This window comes from Mixophyes fleayi, chromosome 2 (genome assembly GCF_038048845.1).
Source record: "Mixophyes fleayi isolate aMixFle1 chromosome 2, aMixFle1.hap1, whole genome shotgun sequence".
In the NCBI taxonomy this organism is placed as follows: Eukaryota; Metazoa; Chordata; class Amphibia; order Anura; family Limnodynastidae; genus Mixophyes; species Mixophyes fleayi.
In genome coordinates this window covers 168,906,422-168,931,566 of record NC_134403.1, presented here as the reverse complement: position 1 = coordinate 168,931,566, position 25,145 = coordinate 168,906,422, and the positions used below count along the sequence as shown (strand labels likewise).

Here is a 25,145-nt window from a genome sequence, read left to right as displayed (position 1 = left end):
CTCTGTACAATCACTTTAATAAAGTGGAATACATATGGATATTATTTACAAAGTCCATTTCTGTGCTGTGGCATTTATTTAACAAAAAAGCAAAACAAAAGACATTTATATGGTTCCTGACCTGCTATGAAGAACTGAAAGGCGGTTCATATGCATGGAGGTATAGTAATATAGGCGTCATCAAAGAAACAAACACTACAATTACCACAATGGTTTCAGGGAGGATGAAGTTTTCCGCTTGCTGAAGCGACACATGCAGTCCATGCTTTCCTTGGAGACTCTCATTGTCATTCTGTAACCTAGCCAACTCTTCAGAGACCTGTTCCCGTGACTGCATTAAAACAGCCTCAAAATAACAGAGAGATTAACCATTACAATTTATTGGATTAGCTTTTTCAGTTCATTCATCTACAATGGAATACTGTACTTTTAGATTTAGTCCACGTGCTGAAAGTGACAGCACAGAGTAATGCCTGTATAATGTGTTAATATTCCTTTATGAAATTACCATTTGCTCTTGGACACTTCTCTTGGCAAGAGAAAAGGCTTGCTGCAAATCAGTAAGTAGGGTTTCGGAGTCTTGAGCTCGCAGTGTTAGGGTGGATATCTAGCAACAAAATAAAACTCATTAAATATAATGGACTCTGAACTACCATGGCAACCAATCACATGGCACATAATATAGTTTGGGACGCCCCTCTGAGTTCCATCTGCACTGTGACATCGCTCCTTCTCCCTTCCCTGCCATCACATGACATGCTGAGAACCTTTCATAAAAGTTTGCACGTGCTGCCATCACATATCAATTGCTACTTCAAATATTTAGTATTTCACTGTCCAATGAAATAAAGCAAGATATGTGTAGACAACGAGTTTGCACATGTGCAGTTGCCACGTAAATTTGATTTAAGCGTCAGCACCCTATATAATCCCACTAATGTTATTTGAGAGCACTAGTATTAGTTTCTTAGTTAGGATGTTAGACACAGGCTCTCAGCATGTCGAAAGGGGCTCACAGTAAAATTATTTCTATTTTAATACTCTACAAGCACATTTTTTTCTTCTTTCTTAATTAACTTTTCTTTTTTTTTGTTTTACAATAACAATTCGCTGTCCTAGTACAATTAGACTTCGAGCAGCCATCTGATATACTATATTTGTTTTCAGAGACAACATAAATAAAATTTGATAAGTTTCAATAGATCATTTTTCAGTGGATTGGAGTGCCTCCTTTTGATGCATTCTGATCTTTAAGTAAAAGATTAGCTTGCATCTATGTAACAGATTGATTGGTGGCAATCAAAATGCCACCGGAGCTTAGTGTGATCAGACTCAGCGGCGATGTTCTGGTTAGATACTTAAAGGCGCGGGCAAAGATGATCAGACATCCCTCTACAACAATAACCCGAATTGCGTGCAAAGGCACTCTGCTGCTATTAAGTTACCCCCACTGTTTCTACATTTGGCAGCCATTTTTGTTTGCCAACCAGAGAGCTCTTGAAAAGGAGATCGTTATTTGTAGAAGGATAGCTAAAAGTGATACACAGTTAAAAAGGTACTTGTGATGAACATAGAGAACTTATTTATAAGGGTTAACCCATCACATAATTGTGGGGAATAAGGGATAAATCATAACTGCAGTGTAAATGTTATATCAAATGAATCCATTGATATATTGAGCTATTAAAGTGTAAAATGTGAAGACAGTCTATTGCATGTTCCAGTGTGAGAACATAGGAGTCACCTGTGGCAGCTTCAAAGAGCCCCTGCTGTGAGATATATCCTGGCCGGGATGGAGTTTTGACACCGGAATAAACTTTTAGGAACCTCTCAGCATGGTGTCTAGCTCACAGAGGTCATGTGCTAACTTGGCTATACTTTATATAGACAAATAGAATTCAGTTTTAAAATATGCCACTTAAGATCAATAAAAGTAGTGATCAACCACATATTCCTTCCTAGCATGATGAAGGGCAGCTCATATGTCAAATTCAGACGTCTACACAACAGAGAAGTTAAGGAAATGAGTATAAGCCCTACGATTACACTGTATCTGGGCGTGTTTGATATCAAAAGATGGACAAATTCATAGGGGATTTATTAATAATAATTGGATCTGTGTGACGCTCCACAGAAAATTTAGGTCACATAGTAGAATTGGGTAGTAAATCAGGCAAAATGCAAATGGTGATTGGAAAAAGTGTCACAGGCCACAACCCCTGGGGGTAGGAAGAGGTGCGGAAGTGTCTTTAAAAAGCTGAGACCAGGTACAACAAATTGTAAGACTTTTGGGAAATCAATTCACATTGATAAGCTGTCCATCTTCCAAGCCAATTTCCCTTTGCCAGAATATACCACTTATCTGTAAGTTATGCTCTGAATTTAATTCCTTTTATTTAAAACTGTTTTTGCTTGTGTATATTATGTCAATTTGTTAATTGTTTATTAATTATTTTTTATATCTGAATTCCCCTGTACTTTTATATATTAAATCTGTAATTTAATATGTTGCGTCCTTGATACTCTAACAAAACAATTAGCCTGTTAAGAAGAAATAGCTCGACCAAGTTAACCCTTTGAATGCCGGTATGCGATTTGTTGATACATTTAATTAACAAGCTTACTGTGTGCTTGTATTTACATTTGTGTAACTGGTGGTGTGAAGTTAACCCTTTGTTTGCTGGTGGCGGGCTTGTTAGCCTGTGGTAGCTAGAAGTCTTGTGTGCCAGTGTGGGACAGGATATTGGGGTCCTATTTCCCGTATTCATATAAGAGGTGGCAAACCTGAAGTGTATAGGGGTGTGAGAGCACTGTGTGGGGGCAATTCAGTAGGTCTATAACCTGTGCGATAGGTAGAGAGAGACTGCGGCTGGAATCGTGGGTAACCTCATACAGCAAATACCCCAAAGTCACGACAGCTGGGAGCGTGTTCGTGACAGTGCTTAACTTGTCATTTAAACAGAATTTTTTTGGGGGGAGTGCTGCTTTAAATTGAACCAATTTAGAATTAGCAATAGTGACATGGTGTTTTGTATAGTGTGAAATTTATATTACACTTCAAGGTAATATTTGAAGCATGTAAAAACAGCTCTTGCAATAAATTGCAGGCTTACAACACCGCTTGTTTCTATATGGGCAATATATTAAGGGTTAAGAGTCCCTCTTTGTCATGACATTGAACACTGCATTTCAGCCCTGCCACAAAAGGACTAGCTGACATCAGGTCAGTGATTCTCTCGTTAACACAGGTGAGAGTGTTGACGAAGACAAGGCTGAAGATCACACTGTCATGCTGATTGAGTTAGAATAACAGATTGGAAGCTTTAAAAGGAGGGTGGTGCTTGAAATCTTTGTTTTTACTCTGTTAACCATGGTTCTCTGCAAGGAAACACATGCAGTCATCACTGCTTTGCATGAAAAGGGCTTCACAGGCAAGGATATTGCTGCTAGTAAAATTGCACCTAAATCAACCATTTATCATCAAGAACGTCAAGGAGAGAGGTTCAATAGTTGTGAAGGTGGCTTCAGGGCGCCCAAGAATATCCAGCAAGTGACAGGACGTCTCCTAAAGTTGATTCAGCTGTGGAATCGGGGCATCACCAGTGCAGAGTTTGCACAGGAATGGCAGCAGGCAGGTGTGCGTGCATCTGCACACACAGTGAGGTGAAGACTTTTGGAGGATAGCCTGGTGTCAAGAAGGCCAGCAAAGAAGCCACTTCTCTCCAGGAAAAACATCAGGGACAGACTGATATTCAGCAAAAGGTACAGGGATTGAACTGCTAAGGACTGGGGTAAAGACATTTTCTATGATGAATCCCCTTTCAGATTGTTTGTGGCATCTGGAAAAACGTTTGTCCGGAGAAGGAAAGATGAGCGATACCATCAGTCCTGTGTCAGTAAAGCATCCTGAGACCATTCATGTGTGGGGTTGCTTCTCAGCCAAGGGAGTGGGCTCACTCACAATTTTGCCTAAGAACACAGCCATGAATAAAGAATGGTACCAAGATATCCTCAAAGTGCAACTTCTCCCAACCATCCAAGAGCAGTTTGGTGACGACAAATGCCTTTTCCAGCATGATAGCTATCACTTTTGCCTTATGGCAAGGTGCTCTAAGTGGCTCGGGGACCAAAACATCAAAATTTTGGGTCCACGGCCAGGAAACTCCGCAGACCTTAATCCCATTGAGAACTTGTGGTTAATCCTCAAGAGGCGGGTGGACAAACAAAAATCCCCACAAATTCTGACAAAATCCAAGCATTGATCAGGCAATAAGGGGCGGTCGTCAGTATGAGGCCCTGAAGTTGATTGACAGCATGCCTGGGCGAATTGCAGAAGACTTCAAAAAGAAGCGTCAACACTGCAAATGTTGACTCTTTGCATAAATTTAATGTAATTGTCAATAAAAGCCTTTGACACTTATGAAATGCTTGTAATTTTACTTCCATAGCAACATCTGACAAAAAGGTCTAAAAACAATGAAGCAGCACTTTGTGAAAACCCATACTTGTCTCATTCTCAAAACCTTTGACCATGACTGTAGACTGGAATTCTACACTTCTGTTTTATTGCCATACCCAGTACAGGTTTTGTACATGAAGGCATATGTAACATGTAGATCCACATTGAGTTAAAGTGTTTCTAACAGAAATATTAAGTTAATAACATTAAACTGTGTGTGTGTGGGGGGGGGGGGGGGGGGGGTTGTATAAAAATTGTGTTCTGACTGTTCACCTTGCATTTCAGTAATGCGCATCACTATCCCAGATACTTATGGCTGCCCTCTTTCTAGAATTGTTGGAGCACTCTGCATTAGTTTGGCTGGACACCTGATGGCATGGACTTGTATTAGAGTAAAATACAAGACGGGCACTATTCCAACTGCCAGCCAGACCGAGAAAGTTACTATTCAGTCTACTGTATAGAAAACCCCACAGGAGCAAAAGGTAGGAAAGGCTGTGCAGTGGGTAAGTAAAACTGTAGATTAAATAGAACATATTTCATTTTAGAGGGAAAAACCAGTTAATATATTTTGAGCAAAGTAAATATATAGCAAGGAAACAAAATCAAATGTTATTAATCGTGAATACACAAAAAACTGAAGCAGATAGCATAATAATTACTTGACTGCCAAGGAGGAGTAAGATTTATCCTAGGCGCCCTGGAAGAGGATGGTGAAGGGAGATATTTTGTAACACAAAGTACACACCTGATTAGTTGTCTCTTCTGTGTTGTGCTTCATGTATTGCTCTAGTTCTTGCTTGTCCTTCAAGCTTTTCTCCAGTTGGTCATTTGCTTGTCTCAGCATTACCTGCAGCTTCTTAACCTGACAACAATAGTGCTGCATTAAGGAATTTCATAAATTGTACAAAGGTGAGTTATCCAATACAATATAGAAATTACTGTGGAGATGTGTGTTTAACTGTAGATCACTTGACAAATCATAAAGACCGTGGCATTTTATCCAAATCACCATAAACTAAAGGGCTCACAAAATTAGGAGCAAAAAAAATATCAAACTGACCACTAAAGAGACTTTTTTTTTTTTACAAAGCCAGACAGGACTTCAGGGCTGTAACTTGTGTCTGCCTTGGTTTCTTGATGAAGATTTGGCAATAATACCAGACTAATCCTATCTGAAAGCTGCACAGGCTCACTCACTTGATCTCTAGTTTCTGCCTCTTGGGTCTGGATCCCTTGCAGCTGCTTCTCATAATTAGAGCACATATCACAGCGCCTTCCCAGCTTATTACCAGCTGTCTGCACCTGGAAAGTTCACATAAAACGTTGGCATGTGAAGACATACACACGGCTTTTCTGCGTTAAACATTACAAATAAACATTTTAAATAAAAGATGCACCTTCATCTAATCAATCTTGCAATTAATGAAATAAAAAATAGTTGAACAAACCAGCACCCAGGAGACTGCACCAGAAATGATCACTAATATAACTGCACTAGAGACACACATTATACAGCAAGTATAGTACTCTCTATGCAGAATATCCCATCTGCTAATAGCTGTAATATTTAAAGTAAACATAAATAGAAACATGTTTTATAATGCTCCTTCCAAAAATATATTACATTCCCCCCTTCCTGCTTCCTTGCCATTCCCATGTTCAGCTGACCAGACACGCAAGCTGGTATACAATATACTGAATGCAAATGCATTTGAGGAAGTTGTGCGGATATTGAAAACAAAGAGACTTATTTGTACATGATTAGGAATACGCAGGAAAATCTTTACCTCTTTTTGAAGTAAATTCCACTCTGTTTCGCTCACCAGACGGTAACCAGAAGGAGAGACATATGCACTCTCTATGATCTGCGTGACACTAGAGAGAAGTGAAGCAGTCTCTTCCTGCTCAGGAGTCATGGCTTTGATTGCTTTTTCCTGATCTTTGGTTAACATGAATCCACTTGGCATGTGCAAAGATCCAAGGGAAGTAGTATCAAAATTCTCAGAAACAGAGTCAGCTCCAACCAGTGGGCCAAAGTCAGACTCGTCAAGATTTCCCGCTGATTTGGCTTTGTTGTTATAGCCCAGAGTTTTTACCTGCAGTGGACCTGAAGTACCAAGACTATCTGTAGACTGTGCTCTTCGAAGTCCATCTTTGAATAAGTCTTCTTGTTTGCCCAAATTCTCTCCTTCATGCAACACCAAGTCTGCATCTAAGGAATGGATTGAGCCATGAGAACTATTCATGAGGCCCTATAAAATAGTAAACATAAGGAGTTTGGCTCAATGACTGGTAAAATGAGTTACATAAATGTGGGACAAGCTAATTAAATCCCCGTTATGATTGATTATGTCTTAGAATACAAAATAAGTTATAGAAAAATCCAACAATCCAACAAATAGTCAAATTATATTGGAAGTGTGACAAATATTCTGAGTAACAATCCCTTTTCTCACTTTAATATGCACTTGCATCTCTAAACTACTGCACATTACAAAATTGAACTCAATTGTAATAATTTTTGATTAACACATGATAAATGTAAGCTTTAGTATCCAGCCCTCTTCTGTTCACAACATTATTATATAACTACAATAGGTACATTTATTAGCCTGAAAGCTAAAAATAACCTCTTGACTTTGAAGATTTGGATGAGATTCATCATAGGTTACTGTTCCAAGCTGTTTTAACACATCCTCTTCTTTCTGTTTCCCTTCTTTTCTGTTACGATTTCTTTGCTCATCTTCCTCCTAAAAGATATAGAGAGCCATGACTCGCCAAATAGTATTTCAATTATATTGTTATAATTATGTGCCATGCACATCTACTTTGGGGAAAAAGCAAGACCTATAAAGCACATACCTCTTCAGCAATGCGAAATTGCCCTCTGGATATTAAGAGATGTGAATGCTGCAAAAGGATTTGAGTGTTATGCGTTAACTAACTGAAAATGTATCTTTTATCCATTTTACCCTATTATGTGATGTCAAAAAATTCCAGGTATCCACAAAATTACAATCCCTGACTCAAAACAAACCCATAAAAGAGAAAGAGAAAGAAAAAAAAAAAAAAAAAAAAAAAAAAAAGTTAATGCAGTGGGATATGGCCTTGACATGATTAATGAAGCTCCCTAGAAAGTGAGCTCCCATCACTCTATTTTGATTTAGCTTAGTAAAAACACCTTACTGCTCCCACTTGTTGGAGACCTGCCTCAATCCAAGTGAAGTTAATGAAAATCCATTGTAGAGTACCCACAATACTTTGAGACTCCTCAACATCAGGTCACATTGACCATTTCACTGCTTCAACTAAACCGCTCACCGTGGGCAGTAAGGGAGAGTCAATCCTGGCAACCAGGAGAAATATACAGCACCTATAAAGTCTCTTTGCTGGTATCAAAACAGCATTTATTGCTAAAAACCACAAAAAGTTCACATATTTAAAAGCAGAGACCACCTCTCTATGTACTCGAAGCAAAGCCCTAGAAATGCAGATCGGTAAGCCAGCATTATTTCAATCAGACACAGATCAAGATCTTAACTGCCTCCATAACTAAATGATCTGCTTAAACGTGAAGACCTTCAACAAGAGGAGAAAAAACTATTTAAGGATTACATGCAAATCCAAACCTGTGATACAGGACAGGTTGAATCCCTTCCTTAAGAAGCTCTATATACACTTGATTCCTGACCGCTCAAGACACCGAACTGGATTTTCATGGACAGATCAAACATGGACTTATGCCTGTACCTATCTGTGCAGGACAACCTACGAGATACCATTGTTCAACTAAGGCACTAAAGATCCACAAAAGAAGTGGCTAGGATTCGGTCTACTGTAAATTTTAAAAACCACCAGCTTTACCTATCCCAAGATCTGATACTTATTAAGGTCACCAAGAGGAGAGCCTTGAAAGCAATTACTAAGGTGATCAGGGAAACAGGAGTCTGTTACTGCTGTGGATTCCCTTTTTATCTTCTAGTGCTTAAAGATAGCAAAATACTTACAAAAATACTCTGTAGGCTAAGCCTGAAGTGTTGGAATTCACAATCTCAGATCAGGGTTCACCCCATGCTCTGTGGGGGTAGGCCTGTCCTCTCTCGCATCAAGAAATAACCATATCAGAAACTCTTCAACTTTCAGTGGACTCAGCCACTCTCCCTTGGTGGATTGTAAATGATGGCAGTCCAAGACATTTATAGATAACACCACTTACCACCTTCTTCTCACAGCTGTACGGTTGTCCAGCAGGATGACCTGTGAGACTTTCTAGCAATCTTCTGTCTAACCAGACTGGCAACTCTGGACCTCCATGATAGCTATGCATTTGGCTCTCTTAACCATTGTTGACAACTCCTATCTTTTTTTATTGACATATCATGCTATCAAGATAGGTTGGAGGGAATATTTCCACAATTCTCATAGCTGCTTTAAAGAGGATTTGTGCTTTCTCCATATCCTTCCGGTCTGCTTAAACAATAGATTGGTAATTTTTTCGGTAGTACCAAGAAGCCATGATTGAAACATTATACTTCTAAGATCTAACTTCTTGGGAAGGTTGGGGGCCCCTGACCTAGTCAATTATTTTGCGTTTTTTTGTTGAATAATGACAAATAAAATATGTTATTTTTTTGTCATACAAGATTGGGCATATCAAATTTTAGGATTTTGTGAGGTCTAGACGATTGTTAAGCATCTTCTGATATGAAAACACAGCAGGCCATGGGATAAACTATGCTACTTGCAAATTAAATGTAATTGTATTAAAACCAGAGATCGAAAAGGACTTCGGAGAACAGCCAGAAAAGTCAGTAGCAGATCACATTGCAGGGCAGAGGGTGCATAAAAGAGGTAAAGATGCAAATAGCATAACCATTGTACACTATTTTATAGATTGAATCTTTAATATGGGATAAAGTTTTGGGTACCTCACCGAAAGAATAACATTGAAGGATTCAAGTTAGTCCAGAGACTGGCAACATTCACCAAGGAAGTGAATGGTTTACATTATAATGAAGTTAAACACAATCTTTCTATTTACTTTGGAAAAGGCATCGTAGAGGTCTCCTAATTTAATTAATAAAGTATAAATACATTTATGGTCAATACATAGATTTGTCCAGTTCTTTTTTTGTTCCAAGAACCAGTGGAAGGGGTCATTTGTTGCCAATGAAAGAAAGAGGAGGTCACCCTCAGCACAGATAGCCACACAAGAAGTAAGGAAGGTTAACAAGACACACAAGGGTTTGAAAACCTCTCGTCCAGAAGCAGTAGAACTTTCCTTTTTAAGAGTTATACCAAAACCAGGAAAAGACAGAAGACCAATCCTCATACAAACAAACATCTAAACTTCATACGGAATAGAAAATTCTTGCAAAAATATCAGAAAGACCAAAACATACCTGGATCCTGTTTTCTGTTTGTTCTGATAAAGAGGCACTTCCTGATCGAAGCCTTTGCTTGAGTATTTTGTTTGCTCAGCTTTTGCTACCTGAACTTATTCCTTTTGGACTTCAGCAAATATACCAGTACTGTGCCAATAGGAACCAGTCCTCAGTCCTGATTTGCTCACTGGGGCCAAGTGGCACTGGTAGCATTCAATAGGATGCTGCCAGCTCCACTGGAAAGATGTCCAGCACAGCATAGGGAACCTGTTTGCAGCAGCCAAAAAACACCCCTGCACAATCTCGCACACCAGCTCCTGTAGGGTTATCTGAGCACACAAACTTTAAACCTAAAATGACAGTAGTAGTTAATAGCTATATATCGCTGCCATTTGTAACCCCAGAAGGGCACCAGACAGACAAGGTAGTCCCATCTCAACTCTAAATTATCCTTGTTTTCCCTCACAATTTCAGATTGCTTCTGGTAAAATTAAATATTAAGGTATTAATATTCCTTTCAGTATGAGCAACCTTTATATATCAACTTATTCACCTATATTACAAGGTATTTATAAATCGGTAATAGGAATGGCTTACTCCTCTCCACTCTAGATATGAATGCAGCTATAAAATCAGTAGCACTGGTAAGTTGTACGTACCCATCACTATAACTTACCACACTATAACTGAACACATAAGAATGTACAAGATCATTTATGAGGTGTATTTGAAGGGTAACAGAAGCGGAATTAACTTTGGTAAATAATAAATAATAATAGCATACAGGGACCCCATATATAAAAGCTTTTAACCTTGCAACACATTTTAAAATAGTTCTAGATAATAAGCAGCCCGCTTGATGGTCGATGTAAGCCATCTACAATTGTCTTTTTAGAAGCAGGTCATCCGCGTTTATGGGATGGCAAATAGAGAATCAGTGCGCTGAAGTTGGGATGTCCGCTTGACACATATGTGGAGACCCCGGAACACATCCAGGGAGTACATGGAACTAGGTCCTAAATATGCCGTCACTTCTGAATACTGGAACCACAATTTATTGATGTGAAATTCCGAAACCACTTTTTATTGAAAAGAAGGGACAGTGCAAAGTACTGCCCGGTCATCATAGAAAATATGGTTCCCTACATGAAAGGGCCCCAAGCTCTGAAACTCTGCGAGCTGATGCAATGGCCAGCAAAAACGCCACCTTCCATGTCCACTAATTGTAGTAGTTCAAAGGATGGACCTTGAAGCATATTGAGCACCGAGTTCAGACTTCAAGGTGAAGTGGGCGGGGTATACAGTTGCTGTATATGCAGGACTCCCTGCATAAACGTTCTTATATCTGGCATGTACGTCAGGCAAAGGTGGAAGAACACAGAGTGCCGAGACCTGAATTGTTAGGGAGCCCAGGCGGAAACCCGCGTCGAGACCATCCTGGAGAAAGGCGAGAAATCGGGGAAGGCGACATGAAATCGTGTGGTGGGCCCGACACTCCCATCACCTAATGCAGGTGCGCCAAATGCGGTGCTAAATACGAGCCAAAATGGGTTTACGAGCTCGCAGCAAGGTGTTCACAGCCTTGGAAGAGAACCCTTTGGACCACCAGAGGCTGGCTTCAACAGCCAAGCCATTAAAGCCAGCTGAGGCAGATCCCAGTGTCAAAAGAGCACTTGGAGGAGGAGGTCATCTCGAAGGGAAGCACATGGGAAAGCATTGGAATTGGGGGAAGAGGGAGGGAGAGAGACAGCTACCCTAGCGGAAGTCCCAATGCATGGTCATGATGACCTTGGCGCTTTAGCAGAACCTGGGCACCGGCCACATTACCAGCGACTGAAAGACCTCCGGATGAAGCGACCACTCTCTCGTCTGTCGGATTCCCACTTTTGGATGCCTCAGATGAACACTGCCAAAATTGAGGGAATGGATAGCTCTGCCCAGGCAAAGATCTGAGCTGCCACACACATCGCCCTGGTGCTCCTGGTCCCGCCCTGTCTGTTGACATATGCAACAGCCGTGGCATTGTCAGATTGGAGACGGACCGGGGACCCCTGAAAGAATGTTAATCGGAAGGGAGACTTCCTGGTCCGACCAAATGCGGAGATGAAAGACCACAGCAGCCCAACCCCCGAAGGCTGGTGTCTGTGGTTACTATGATCCAGGACCACAGAGCAAAGGACCTGCCGACTGCTAGATGGTCCTGAGTTATCCACCACTGGAGGGATAACTGCGTCTTGGGTGATAACCGGATTGGTTAAAAGTCCAATTGCAGGTGGGAGACTGAGCACTTTTCCAAGAAATCCCACTGGAAGCAACTGGAGTGCAATCTTCCATAAGAAAGTGTTTCGAAGGTCAACACCATTTTTCCTTGGAGACGCATGCAAAAGGAGCATGGATGGTCTGTGGTTGGCCAGAACCTGTGCAGTGGTGTCCTGCAAGGATCGTGCCTTGTTCTCTGGAAGGAACACTTTTTGTTCCTTGGTGTACATGATGACCCCCAACAAAATCATCCTCTGGAAGGAAACTAACTGGAATTTCTGCAGATTTATATTCCAGCCATGGAGTTCCAGAATCCTGCTGGTGATGGCCAGGTGCTAACGCAGTAGCTGATCTGAGGTGGCCTTGATGGGAAGGTCGTCCAGGTAGGGTACAATTCACCCCCATGGAATGAAGACGGGTAGCCATTACTGCTCTTATTTTTGTAAACACCCTTGGCGCAGTGGAGGGGCCAAAGGGAAGCGCCCTGAATTGTTAGTGGGGAGGTCCAACTGTAAATTGGAGAAGGGGCTTGAAAATAACCTTGCAGCAGTACAAGTAAGCCCAACTCCTTGGGCACGTAAACCAAACTGATTATCTACAGGGGTTGCAGAGGGGAGGGGGTCTGTTAGCATGTTACTTTAAACAAGTTAACTAGTTAAGCGCTAAATCAACGCTCCCCTCATACAACCGATGGCAGCACTGTCTCCCAGATAGGATGAAAGAGAAAAATACTTTTTACACTAATCAGTTAAAAGCACAGTATAGGAACTCTCAATTTTATAAGTACTTTGTAAAATTCACTTCAAGCTACCAAATCGACTATGTTAATAACTGATGCACATGTAAAAGTTGGAAATCGAGCATATAACACACCTGTGCAATCGAAGCATGTTATAGAAAGAGCAACTGGTAGATGTTATATGTGCAAATGCCTTAATGCCATGCTACTTCACTGTCTCCTGCAATGTTGCAAAATCTCCAGATTCAGGTATAAGGTAGTTAACTTTGTAAATAGGTCCTTTCAAATACAGATACATAAAACTCCTACAGCACAACTACTGTATGTTCTGTGGTTCTTACCATTAAAAGGACATATATAAAGAGAAAATAGATGCAGAAACAGCCTCCCTTTTGTCATGGAGGTCAAAACAGAAATTAAGGGGAGATAGGCTGGCAGCATAAACAGAAATAGAAAAGGGAGTTAAACGATTTAAGATAAATAGGGACCTATTATAACTAAAGCCAAACAAAATAAGCATTAACTGTATATTTGATATTTGATGGTAGACTGAATATTTAAAAAATAAAATAAGGCTCAATATCCACATGGTGGGTATGTATTTTGGTGGCAATCAATGCCTGCAGGACTGGTGGATGTTCAAAGGACTTCGGGAAACACACCAGTTATTCTGAACGCCAACTCATATCCTTTTAGGACAGGAGTTACTAAAACTGCTGTTTAACAGTGTTAGCATTTCAAAGTTTTTAAAAGGCTGCTGCTTTTCATCTCTGTAAACATTGTCTTTTTAATCTATATAACACCCATCTTATTTTTAGTCAGTAGTAACATCTTTGTAAACAAGTGCTACATACCTGGTCTTTGTTTTTCCTCTCTTCCACTTGTCGAAGCTGCTCCGTGGTCAACACGGCCTCCATATGTTTCATGTCTTGCATCATCAAACGCTGGGACTCCAGAAATTGATCGTTCGCCTTTTGCCATGTGTGTTTCAGCTGATTGTGTTGTTGCCTTTCCTGTTCTAGTAGGTGACAAACTAGCCAGGAAAGAATAGAAAACAATTACTTACAGCAATCCTATGGAGGACACAATACAGATGTGCGTGAGGAGAAGCTATATTTTTAAAATTTTTATTTGAGATGCAAAGTGAGCAAGGTTGTAAAGACAACTTGTTACTTCATATTTATAGAAAAATTGAACATTAAGTTATACGAGCCCTGCAAATGGTAGGATATGAAATACGTTTAAAATATTTTTGATCTCACATGAGCTGCTGGGTTCTATAGTGATTGCATATAATACAGGGGATGTAGGACATTCCTGTCAAGTGCCCTTTTCCAGTGGAAAGTAGTCTGATGTCCATTAGTACTAGGGTTCTTATACAGGATGCTTATCCAGTGAATGAAGTCCTTTCCAATCCCAATGGCACTTAGAGTATCTTTAAGGTATAGCTACTCAACAGTCAAATGCTTTATCATTGTCTAACAAAACCAATATTCTCCCACCAGAACGTTCATCAAGTCACTAGAAACACGCACATACTATCCTTATATGAAACAACGTAGAGTTCCCAGTCAGACTGGGTGTATAAATACGGTGGTAATCTTATTCCCGATGCTGGAAACCACGACAAGACTCACAGCGACATCTTCAGCACAAATGCTCAGCAGCCCGACATATTCATCCTCACGACTGTTTACTAAAGTGACTTGGAGTTAATGCGATGAATTAACAGGCCGGCAGCACAGAACAACGTGGATGTCGACGCCAGCACTAATCTTTCTACACTTAAGGGGTCAGTTGAAAGAGGCGCCACCTCTTCAATGTTTCTTTAGTAAGGCTATTCTATAACTACCCCCTTAACTGTAGACCCGTATAATAGAGGTAATAACTTAATCTGGTAGCTAAAAGTTTTTCATGAACCTTACATCAACTTTCAGCAAAGATATGGGCCTATATGAAGCACAGAATGTGTAATTATATATACATATGTAGGATCTTTACCATGTTTTGAGGAGTACAATACTTAAGGCTTTCAACGATGACAAGGAAGCCTACATTTAAAGACGGCTTCCCTCAAACAGTTCAAACTCGTGTGAACTCTGTCTGTATATTTATTTCTTATAACATTTAACTACAGGGCAATTGAGCTTTATTTCAAAAGGATGCAATAGCTGAATGAAACTTCTACAAGGTAACTGGAACGTCAGGAACATTTGGTTGAAATTTAGATAATTGTTGCAGGTGCATCTCTTAGCCAGATATATATTTATGAATCTGTTTGGGATATAAGTGTAGTAAAAATAGACTGCAGTAATATTTCTCATATGTTTCATCTATTCCTCCTTGGGTAAAGATCAGTTCTTCCCTCCCTTAACAAATAGATAGGTGAGGCTGGAGGTGCACTCTGCTCCTTAGCTAAGAAAGCTAGCAATGAACCCATGCAGTCACATTAAATATTGTCTAAGTGCTCAAAACATTCATTTCATTTAGCTTTCTGTGGCATAAAAGTTGAATAATTGCTCTGAGCTGACCATATCTGTAGGTTAAAATGTAGTGAATTTAAAAAAACTTTGATTGTATTGTTATCTCCTGAAATATGCTCTCTAGCAAGGATTTGAAGGTATCCCCCCATTATCAATGAGAGCATTGGTCCCATTCCAATTCTAGATAGCAGTGAGAAATAAGGCAAGGCAAAATGGATACTGTTTCTACAATAATATGAAATACACCTTTGAACACTGCAGAAACAGAGGAAGACGACACCTGGATAGATAAAACTATACACAAGAGCAATACTCTATTGTCAGAATGACAGGAAAAGAAGCCTTAACAATGGATGCAAATGAGACCAGGCATCATGTAATCCCAAGCATTATATAAGGTCACACAAAGAAGAAGAAAAAAAAAAAAAAATCGGCAATAAGTCTCTAGCAATACACTTATCAGGGCGACTGAGGACTACGACCTGTGAATTGTTTGTCTCGATGCCATATAACATCTGGCGACTGCCTATTAATACAGTCTAGAATGAATGATTTTTTTAATCCCCTTACATTTCCGATACAGAATGTTAGTGTTCTATGGAAGGGGAGGGGGGGTTCAATTACCCGCAAGGTGCCACAATGTGTCTACAGAACAGTAGGAGACACAACACCTTAATTTTTTTTCTCACATCTAGGTTCATTTTCCCTTGAGTCCTATAGAGATGAGAGGAGAAAAGGAGCGGAGATTCTGTACTGTATCGGAAAGCAATGTGCCCAGACATTGAGGTGATGTACGGCGCACCTTGTGGCTAATTGAATCCCCTCTACAAGTCATAATTAATATTTAACTTGCTGAAGAGAAGGAAGAATATTTTAGATATGAATATAGGAGGTAAAATAACAAAAAGAAATACCCATTATACACTGAACCATAAACAAATAACATTGGCACCCTTCCCTCCAGTCATGTGCTAAAGAACACACAGTCTGGTACGAAATTTTACATAATACATTTAAATGTTTACAGTGAGCGATACACTTGGCTCATGTAGTGGTAGTGTTTGCACATTAATGTGAATTAGAGAGAGATATGCTAAACTAAGAAAGAATAAATTGTGGTTGAAAAATAAACAAACAAAAAGAGTTGAATACAGGGTAGATACCCCAGCCCAACATGGCAAGTAATACATTTAAATCAGAACAGCTCAATATGACTGTACTCTGCCTAGATTACAGATATAGATGTTACAGCAACAAGGAGACGAAACACAGAATTCAGGTAAAACAGGTATTGAAGTGGAAAGCATTGTAGAGAGCAGGTTTCAACCTCTCTGTACTTGGGCAGGCTTCAACATATCACCAGAGGGCAAATTAAACATTGTCCATGAGGAGGTGCACACAAAATTTATGCAGACACACAGTATTCATAGCTCCGGGAATATGTGCAAGGTGAGGCTCTGAGCACATAGCGCTAGCAGATTGTCAGTGTAAAATCATATTCCTTTATGGGTAAAACTTTTTATATAGGATCCAGGAAGAGGATCACCAGGACTGGAAAGGATTAGGAGTGGTAGCATTCCTATAATTGCAAACAGTTATCAAGGTTCTAAGGATAATGCGAGGCAGCATCTTCATTATGCACTGCAGATAATATTAAGCCAAGTGGTATTTATAGATAGCTAAGGATCAGGTTGAGCCATTCTAGGGGGTAAATGTATTAAACAGCCCTTTTTGCAACTCAGCGATATTGAGAGTTTGAAAACTAAATTAAAAATGGCAATGTGCTTAAAGACAAGATGTGCCTTTAAACACATTGTCGTTTTTAATTTAGCTCTCAAACTCGACGAATATTGTAAAGTTGTAACAAAAAAAAAAAAAAAAAAAGCTGTATTTACCCCTAAGAGTGTACATGAAACATATGAGGAGTTGCAGTACTCAACGTACCAGGATTATGTGAAAGGTGAAACACCAGATATTCTGCAAGTAGAATGCCACTACATAACACGGAGACTTCATCTACAACGGGAAAACATTCAACACACAATTCATGTGGAGCTTGGCCTTGAGTGAAAAGGGCCAAATTAAATGACTGCTTAACTCTCTATAAGTGAACAGATTGCAACATATTACTAGGTTACAATAGATAATGTGGAACAGCTGTGCCAACCCCGTAATGAGTGTTACTGTAAACTGAATGGCTCGTTTAAGCAGGCAGAGAGTAGCTTGGATTGTATGTATGGGCACAGAATATATGGGGGAAAACTCAATTACTAGCAATGTTCTTGGGAAGCCTTGCTTGTGGAGACTCAAGGCTGAAGTTAAGGAGTAAAACATTGCTGATTTTTGCTTGAACCTCTGCTGTCCACGCTCCTGGTCATCAGTGTGCCTTTGTAGTTGGGGATCTGTAGCTGTAGCTGACATACATTAGATGAAATGGGGAGCCACTGTGTCCCTCTAATAGATCAATACATGTTTCTGCCTTCCTAACAAGTATACAGATTTGCAGGTCTTCGTACAGACATGAGATACTCACTTTAACTTGACTGTAAGGATGGTTTGACATTTTGAAGAAACTGCCTGTATGTGGGTATCTTGGTCTAAGGATACCAAGGACTTTGCTTCCTAACCCCCCTAACTGAACTCCCCTACAAACACATACCACATTATACAATAAGACTATGTTGAAAGCTATTTAATACAACGATGATTACCTTCATGCAGCTCTTTCCGCAGCTTCTCAGCGTCTTCTTGAAGGACAGATTTTTGAGTGTTGAGAACAGCTACATACATTTCTAAATCTGTCCGACAGGATTTTTCAGTTTCAAGGTAATGATTCAATTCCTTCACCTAGTGAGCAGTTGAAAATGGTTATTCAGAAACCTAAAAAAAACAAACATTCTAAAGCTGGGTACACACTACAGAAAACTTCTCCCTATTTATCCTTAGCAGTGTCTGTAACAATTTTAACAACAACTGAAGGTCCAGATGAGCAAGCAGATTCATGTGTACACACCTACATGATTTACCTCCAGATCTGTGATCTTCATCTGTCATAACAGACTCTATAAACTCCATAGAGATCTACCTACACTGCTGGTCATGAGTGTATACACATTTCAGAATCTGGCAGACGTTCAACTGTGGATAGCGATTTTTAGTCAGTTTATAGAATAAAATGATACAATGTGCTTTGGTATGATAAAACATGATCGTGGGAGCGTGCACACTAAATGCGATATCGGACTTAACAATCGTTTATCATGTGCTTGGGACGATCTTTGGGTGAAAAACATGTAGTGTGTACACAGCTTTATACGAGAAAAATCAAGAAATAAAGCATGCAAATCAGTAACTTTAACTCGTCCTAAACTATGCTGTCCAGTGACTACAGACTAAATCAATGAAAAAAGTGAATTAACGCTTGTCCCTAATGACAACTTGCAACTTTTTCGCAGAGAAGTAGCCTTTACAGAGTTTCACATATGAGCAGAACACATCACTCATAAACTGAGGAGCCCCGAAAAGGGAAAAGCGATAAGCAGTAATTCTGGCTCAGCACATGCTCGTTACATGCTGTGAATACACAGTCGGCAATGCACTGATTGAAAGGTCAACAATGCAAAACCTAGGAAGAGACAGGTCCTGCAAAGGAAATGCAAATTTGCTCATTTAATTTTAAATTTGCATAATGTATTTTGCAATTGACAAGATCTTTGCCTGTAGATACAGCACATTGTTAAGGGTTAGGGCAGCATTTACACAATTGGATCTTCATTCATACAGAGTACACCTTATATTTTTGGGGCAAAAGGTAAAACGGATGTATAATTACCCTAACTTAGAAGCACAAGTGGTCAAAAAAATAAAAGGAAAAAACGGTCAAAAAAGTATTTATTAACTAGTTGCACAGCTTTTTTTGCCACAATTAAATATGCTGGGCACACAGCCAGTTTGCCATGGAACAGAGACTGCAAACTGCATCTAAATCTGTATTTCTGTAAATAGATTTGACTTGGAATTTTCACCTTTTCTCTCACTCATTCTATCACCTTATATCCCTACTGTGTGCGACTAGTGTAAACACAATACAATATACAATATAAACAGCTTATAAAACCTTGGATGCCTCAAGCTCCTTTATCCTCTCCTCAGCTTCAGTCAACTTCTCCTTTAAAGTCCCAATCTCTTTTTCCATGGGCATCACTACTGAACGGAGCTTTTCTGCATCCTCTTGGGCCTGTAATCAAAACAAAAAAGGCATGATTAATTTTCCCACAGGAGAATACTGTATGACCTGGAGCCCCCAATGGTGTGAATACACTTCCGTGCCCTTCAGCTCTTGCGCTATTTTTTATATTTCAGGGCTTGGCAAATCCAGGTCACCAGGACGACTAAAACAAAGCATCCTCTCTCTCTCTCACAGCAGAAATGGGCTGTGGATAACCGTCGTCCTATCTCCAGTGCAATTGGCAGGACGCATTATCAATGATTCCCAGCATTTAGTCCTAAACAATATAATATTCAATGGTGTACTGCCATTACTACTTCTACAGCTGGAGCCGCCCAAACCAGAAACTCCAGTGATAACATAACAGGAGCTTCGTACAAGAACGTCTCGCACTGTTGTGGTAATAACAGTGGTGTACAGTGCCGAAAATTATGTTTATAAGCACCAAATGTCAGGAGCCCATTTTAATAAGGCTACAGGCAGGTGTGCAATGCTTTTTTGGGGGTTACAGGTGGGTGTAATCAATTTGTATAGGCACAGACTAGCATGTAATCATTTATCTAGGGCACAGATTAATGCAATCAACCATGTGGCAGAGACTGGTTATATGTGGAATACAGGCTTGTTTGATGTGTTGTATAATGTGTGGCATGCAGGCTGTCTGTAATATGCTAGTCATTTGGGTTATCATTTTTTTTAAGCAATAATTTGCAGGTCAATGTAAAGTATAATGAAGTACATAATTCCAACTCAAATAATGTGTGGTTCACACATTACAACATAAATCCTAGCTTTTTGCCATATTTGTCCAAATCTCTGATTCCAAATCTCATATTTTATTATCTTATTATGTAATTTTGTTTAAATCCTTTGTAGTGAAACAAAATAGTCAAAGATAAAAGTAAAAAAATTAAATACAGAGAGCAATTTTTTTTGTTACAACAATTCTATCTTAAACAACATTGCATAATAATACCATTATTTCAGTCAAGGGGAGAATACTCCTTGAGGCCTTGAATTCCAGATCCTGTTTTATAAAATCATCTTCTCTATGACATTAGACAGTCCTAATACATAGAAACAACGACACACGTCCTCTTGTACAGATTGTTGCTGTATCTAATGTGCAGAGCATAGCTAGCTTACTTCTCATAAAATAAAAATTGTATTGAAAAATTAGATACTTATATGAGCTTCACGGGACACATGTAATAAAAAGTCACCTTGCTCATGATTTATTAAGATATAAGCTCGAATATCTTATGAGAAAAATGTAAAAGTAATTATAAAGGGTGATCCAAAAGTTATAATAAGACAGGACTTTTGCCGACATGAGCATTCCAATCTCGGCTTACAATGCTTCTATAGATGTATATATCTGCGCATTTGTGCAGCTACATAAATGGCCCATGCTATGTTAATTTCTCACTGGATAGTACATGCTCTCCACTGGTCGAGTGCTGAAAGAGTGAGGTGGCGACAGAGGGGAAGCAGAGTACTGGCCAGTTTGCAATCAGACGTGACAGGTCCTCTTTGAGATTACAATACTTAGTTACCTTGTAGTAATGTACTACAAAAAGAGCACGTTCCATGTAGACATAACTATATAGTAAAAATCTGAAAAAACTCGACAGAACTGTTTTATGCACAATGACAACTGAATAAGTTACACCTGGGGAGCACTGGCTATTGGCCCAGAAATTCAGTAAAAGCATTGTCTAACTGGATTGTATCTGGTTCGTATAAAGAACTTTCAAGCGAAGACACACTAATAATACAGAGACATAATGAAGTCACAAACAATTTAATTACATTTAAATACAAAAAATATATAAAGATTCCAACTAACACTTATACAAATATGTTCTACTAAACAGGTGTATGTGGACACAGACTATCCATAATGCTGTTGCTATATTTTTTACCATTTTCATAGAAATAAAGATATCACTATCCTATTCTAGTGATTCCTAATTTTGATGTTATTGTGATTGACTTGCAAACACAGAGGTCACATGATTGACACACACCATTGGTAAGGTATTGAATCATATAAACAAACAAGAGTATGTTTCAAAAGCAAAGGGAATTTCAGACAATTTGTTTACAACCAATATATAACTCAAATATAAATAATTGCAAATCTTCAATTTTAAGATTTTAATGGGGGTATTCAATTGTTTCTTTTAACGCGCTAAAACCAAAAAAAACGAGCGCTCTAAAAATATTACCGTTAATACGGTAATTACTCGCTAAATTTCATCTCGCAGCTCCCTGAGCAGCGAGCTGAAATTCAGCCCGCTGGCAGCGAGTAAGTACCATGTTAACTGTTTACGCGCGCAAAATTACCGTATAATATGAAGTTTTTTTAGAGCGCTCGTTTTTTTGGGGTTTTAGCGCGTTAAAAGAAACAATTGAATACCCCCCCAAATCTATAAATCACAAACCCTTGCGGAACATCCAGGTTGTGCTACATTGTTGTAGGTGTTGCAATCATATGTAAGACTGCTCTGCATACTTACATGAGAGCATGATCTCGTTATAACTTTCTGTGCTTCTAGACTGGTAACAGAATGTGCCAAGACAGTGTTTGACACTATATAGCTTGTTCAAAATACTATTATCTTTACTTCTCATAGATGGCCATGAAAATGCTTTTCATTGAAAATATACCTATATCTTGTAGAACATTACTAATAAAGTGCATAATCATACCCAAAAGTATTCAATATACCCCTGCCTCAAAACAATTTCACTTCTGCTTCTGTGCATACAGTTCTAAGCATGTGTTAAGATCAGGTCATGTAGGGGAAGTAGAGTCTAATTTCAGCGTAAACTGTTGTTTTTGTGCCTGCCCTAAAAAGTTTTACAAAATGAAGCCTTTATTATCAAAGCAAGCATAACTACATCATAACAAACACATATTTAACTATATATATTTAGGTCCCAGTAAGCAAATGCCAAGTCACTCTAGCTTGCATAGTTTATTTTGTCTTTCAGTCACAGTCTGCAACAATAGAGTATATTAAAAAAACTTGCACACCTTTTTCATGTCATTTTCCAGGTTTTCCTCTTGTTGGCCTTCAGAAATCCGCCTCCTAAGCTCAGCAATCTCCCTTTCCACAGACTCCCTGTACTGTCCCCACTGACCACGCTCCTGCTCCAATCTGTGATGAAACTGAAGTTCATACTCGTGCACTGTGTCTGAGGAGGAAAGTAAAGAAATGTAAGGGAGAATGCTACTTATATCGCTATTTAAATTCATTTAATAAAAAAAATAAAAAAAAAGTCAGGAACACAGTTAACTGTAGCTTGTATGGAATGTTCCTGGATGAATCCTTACAGCATTGGGTATTACAGTATTGTATATTAAGAATTTGTGCTAGATACATTATGCTTAAATTCTCAAATGCTTAATTAAATGTTCTTTTACATTTATAGGTTTAATTGAACAGTGTTTACCCATAATGAAATAATTCCTTAAATTAAAAGAACTCACTGAAGTGAAAGAACTCTAATTTGATAACATTGAATCTTGGAGGAGTTCGCCTTTAAGCTCAATGAGCATCAGTGTATAATGACATAGGAATAGCTCTTTTCTTAACACAAAAGTTCCCTGAAACTTCTCTATTTTTAAAGCAACTAGAGTTTTGAAAAAATGTTAAACTTGATATATATTCTATAACATAGAATACATTTATGTTACTTTCATCTCTGCTTATGACTAATAACTTTAGTAAATGTGAAAGAACTGCAATTGGGTATCTCAAACAGAACAGCAGGAAAATAAGTGAAAGACAAACAAATGGACTTCATTACAGGGGTATCCCTAAAAGAGTCACCAGTTTAAATCCAATGCCACTTATATGGTACCTTTCATGATAGCTTGAAGAGAAACCACCTCTTCCTGCCATTGTTTTTTCACTTCATCAATGGCTTCCTGCTTAGTGTTCTCAGACACCGTAGCTATAGCTTGTATGTTCTCCATTTCTGCTTGTGCTTGTACTAGTTGGAGGTTCAACTGAGCCATCTCATCTTGTGCATCCTGTACAGCAGCATGCTGACGTTTTAAGTCCTCTGCAGCGGTGAAAATCAATGTGTTATTTTTTGATCTAATTACACATTTATAAAATGTATACAAATATGGGAGCTATTACCCAAAATGCTTTGAACTTGTGATATTTCTGTAATTTGTGCAACAGTATCTACAATATACCAAAATTACACGTCTTTCCCCATCCAATTAAATGTTTAGTAGTGCTCCTCAGTGTCTATAGGAGGTGGAAAAAAAGTATTGGCAACAAAGTACAAAACTGAATGTTTCCAATAAACATAATATTATGCTATGATTAAATCATGAAACACAAATAAGCCTAAAATAAGTTTCCTTGTAATAACAGACAACTATATATTTATGTAAAAGTCTATACACCATGGCATTAGATAAGATGTTTAAAGCTGGGTACACAATACAGGTTTTTCACCTTTTGTAAGTTTGCGAGCAGGGCCTTCTCACCTCTTTGTCTGTTTTCCCCAGTGTGTTTATTATGTTTGTCCCCAATTGTAAAGCGCTACAGAATATGTTGGCGCTATATAAATAAATGATGATGATGATGATTACACAATAAACGACCGTTAGGTATGATATCGCATTAGTGCGTACTCTGCAACGGTCATGTTTTATCGTTCCAAAGCACATTGTACCATTTGATTTGATTTTATAAACAGACTAAAAATATCTAAATGATGGAATGATGTTGGGCAAATTCTAAAGTGTAGGCAGATCTCTATAGAGTTTATAGAGTCACAATCTTTTCAGCAGATGGTGACAGATGAAGAGCACAGATCTGAAGGTAAGTCGTGTACAATTGTGTAAGTGTGTATTCATGAATCGGCGTGCTGATCAGGACTTTCAGTCTTTAAAGATATCGCATCGGGAGAAATGTTCTGTAATATGTACCCAGCTTAACATTTTATTTGCATTTGCTGTGCAGTGGACTGCGCTGTGTATTGTGTTTTGGCAAAAGGAGGCTAAAAGGCTGACGTATCCCTTAATAGTATAATGGACAGGAAGTGTGTTTACAGAAAACTCTCTCCCTCTCATGATTACAACTTTAACGGAAATATTTTCAGTTTTGATAAGATGCCGACACTCTTGCATATACTGTATATTGGTCAATGTTAATAGCATATCTGCTATGCAAACCAACTTCTACATTCAATGAGCACACTGAATCGATCGGTTTTTTATCTGCCAAAATATTTTTACGACAAACAAAATAAACTGAAAACTCATGAAATTTAGATATAATAGATATAATATGAAATAGCCAAAATCAGAGCATATCTAATGATTATGTCAAGATTACATTAAAAACACTGCCTTTCAGGGCTACATTTAACAGATTTTTCACTCAACAACAGAAGGGAAGAGGATGTTGACAATATTTTGTATATCTTGGATTCCTGTTAAACCATTATATTATACAAGAGGCCTTGTTAACCTTGTCCCACTAATGCCAACAAGTCATATCATGTGATTCACTCAGGATATGAACTATGTCCTTTACATCTGCTCAAATGTGTTAGC

At 38.8% G+C, this 25,145-nt stretch overlaps 1 protein-coding gene across 2 annotated transcripts in view; it reads right to left on the bottom strand.

Moving 5' to 3' along the window:
• The window catches only part of RABEP1 (rabaptin, RAB GTPase binding effector protein 1), a 51,599-nt gene that overhangs the window by 9,455 nt on the left and 16,999 nt on the right, over positions 1 to 25,145 (bottom strand). For both annotated transcript variants that reach the window (XM_075194957.1, XM_075194956.1), the window contains exons 3-13: positions 23,429 to 23,632; positions 22,599 to 22,759; positions 19,445 to 19,564; positions 18,039 to 18,174; positions 13,699 to 13,877; positions 7,093 to 7,212; positions 6,250 to 6,714; positions 5,660 to 5,764; positions 5,208 to 5,324; positions 509 to 607; positions 206 to 346 (exon numbers count right to left, since the gene is read on the bottom strand). In XM_075194957.1, the coding sequence (XP_075051058.1) occupies positions 206 to 346; positions 509 to 607; positions 5,208 to 5,324; positions 5,660 to 5,764; positions 6,250 to 6,714; positions 7,093 to 7,212; positions 13,699 to 13,877; positions 18,039 to 18,174; positions 19,445 to 19,564; positions 22,599 to 22,759; positions 23,429 to 23,632 (1,847 nt within the window). The remainder of the gene's footprint in view (positions 1 to 205; positions 347 to 508; positions 608 to 5,207; positions 5,325 to 5,659; positions 5,765 to 6,249; positions 6,715 to 7,092; positions 7,213 to 13,698; positions 13,878 to 18,038; positions 18,175 to 19,444; positions 19,565 to 22,598; positions 22,760 to 23,428; positions 23,633 to 25,145) is intronic.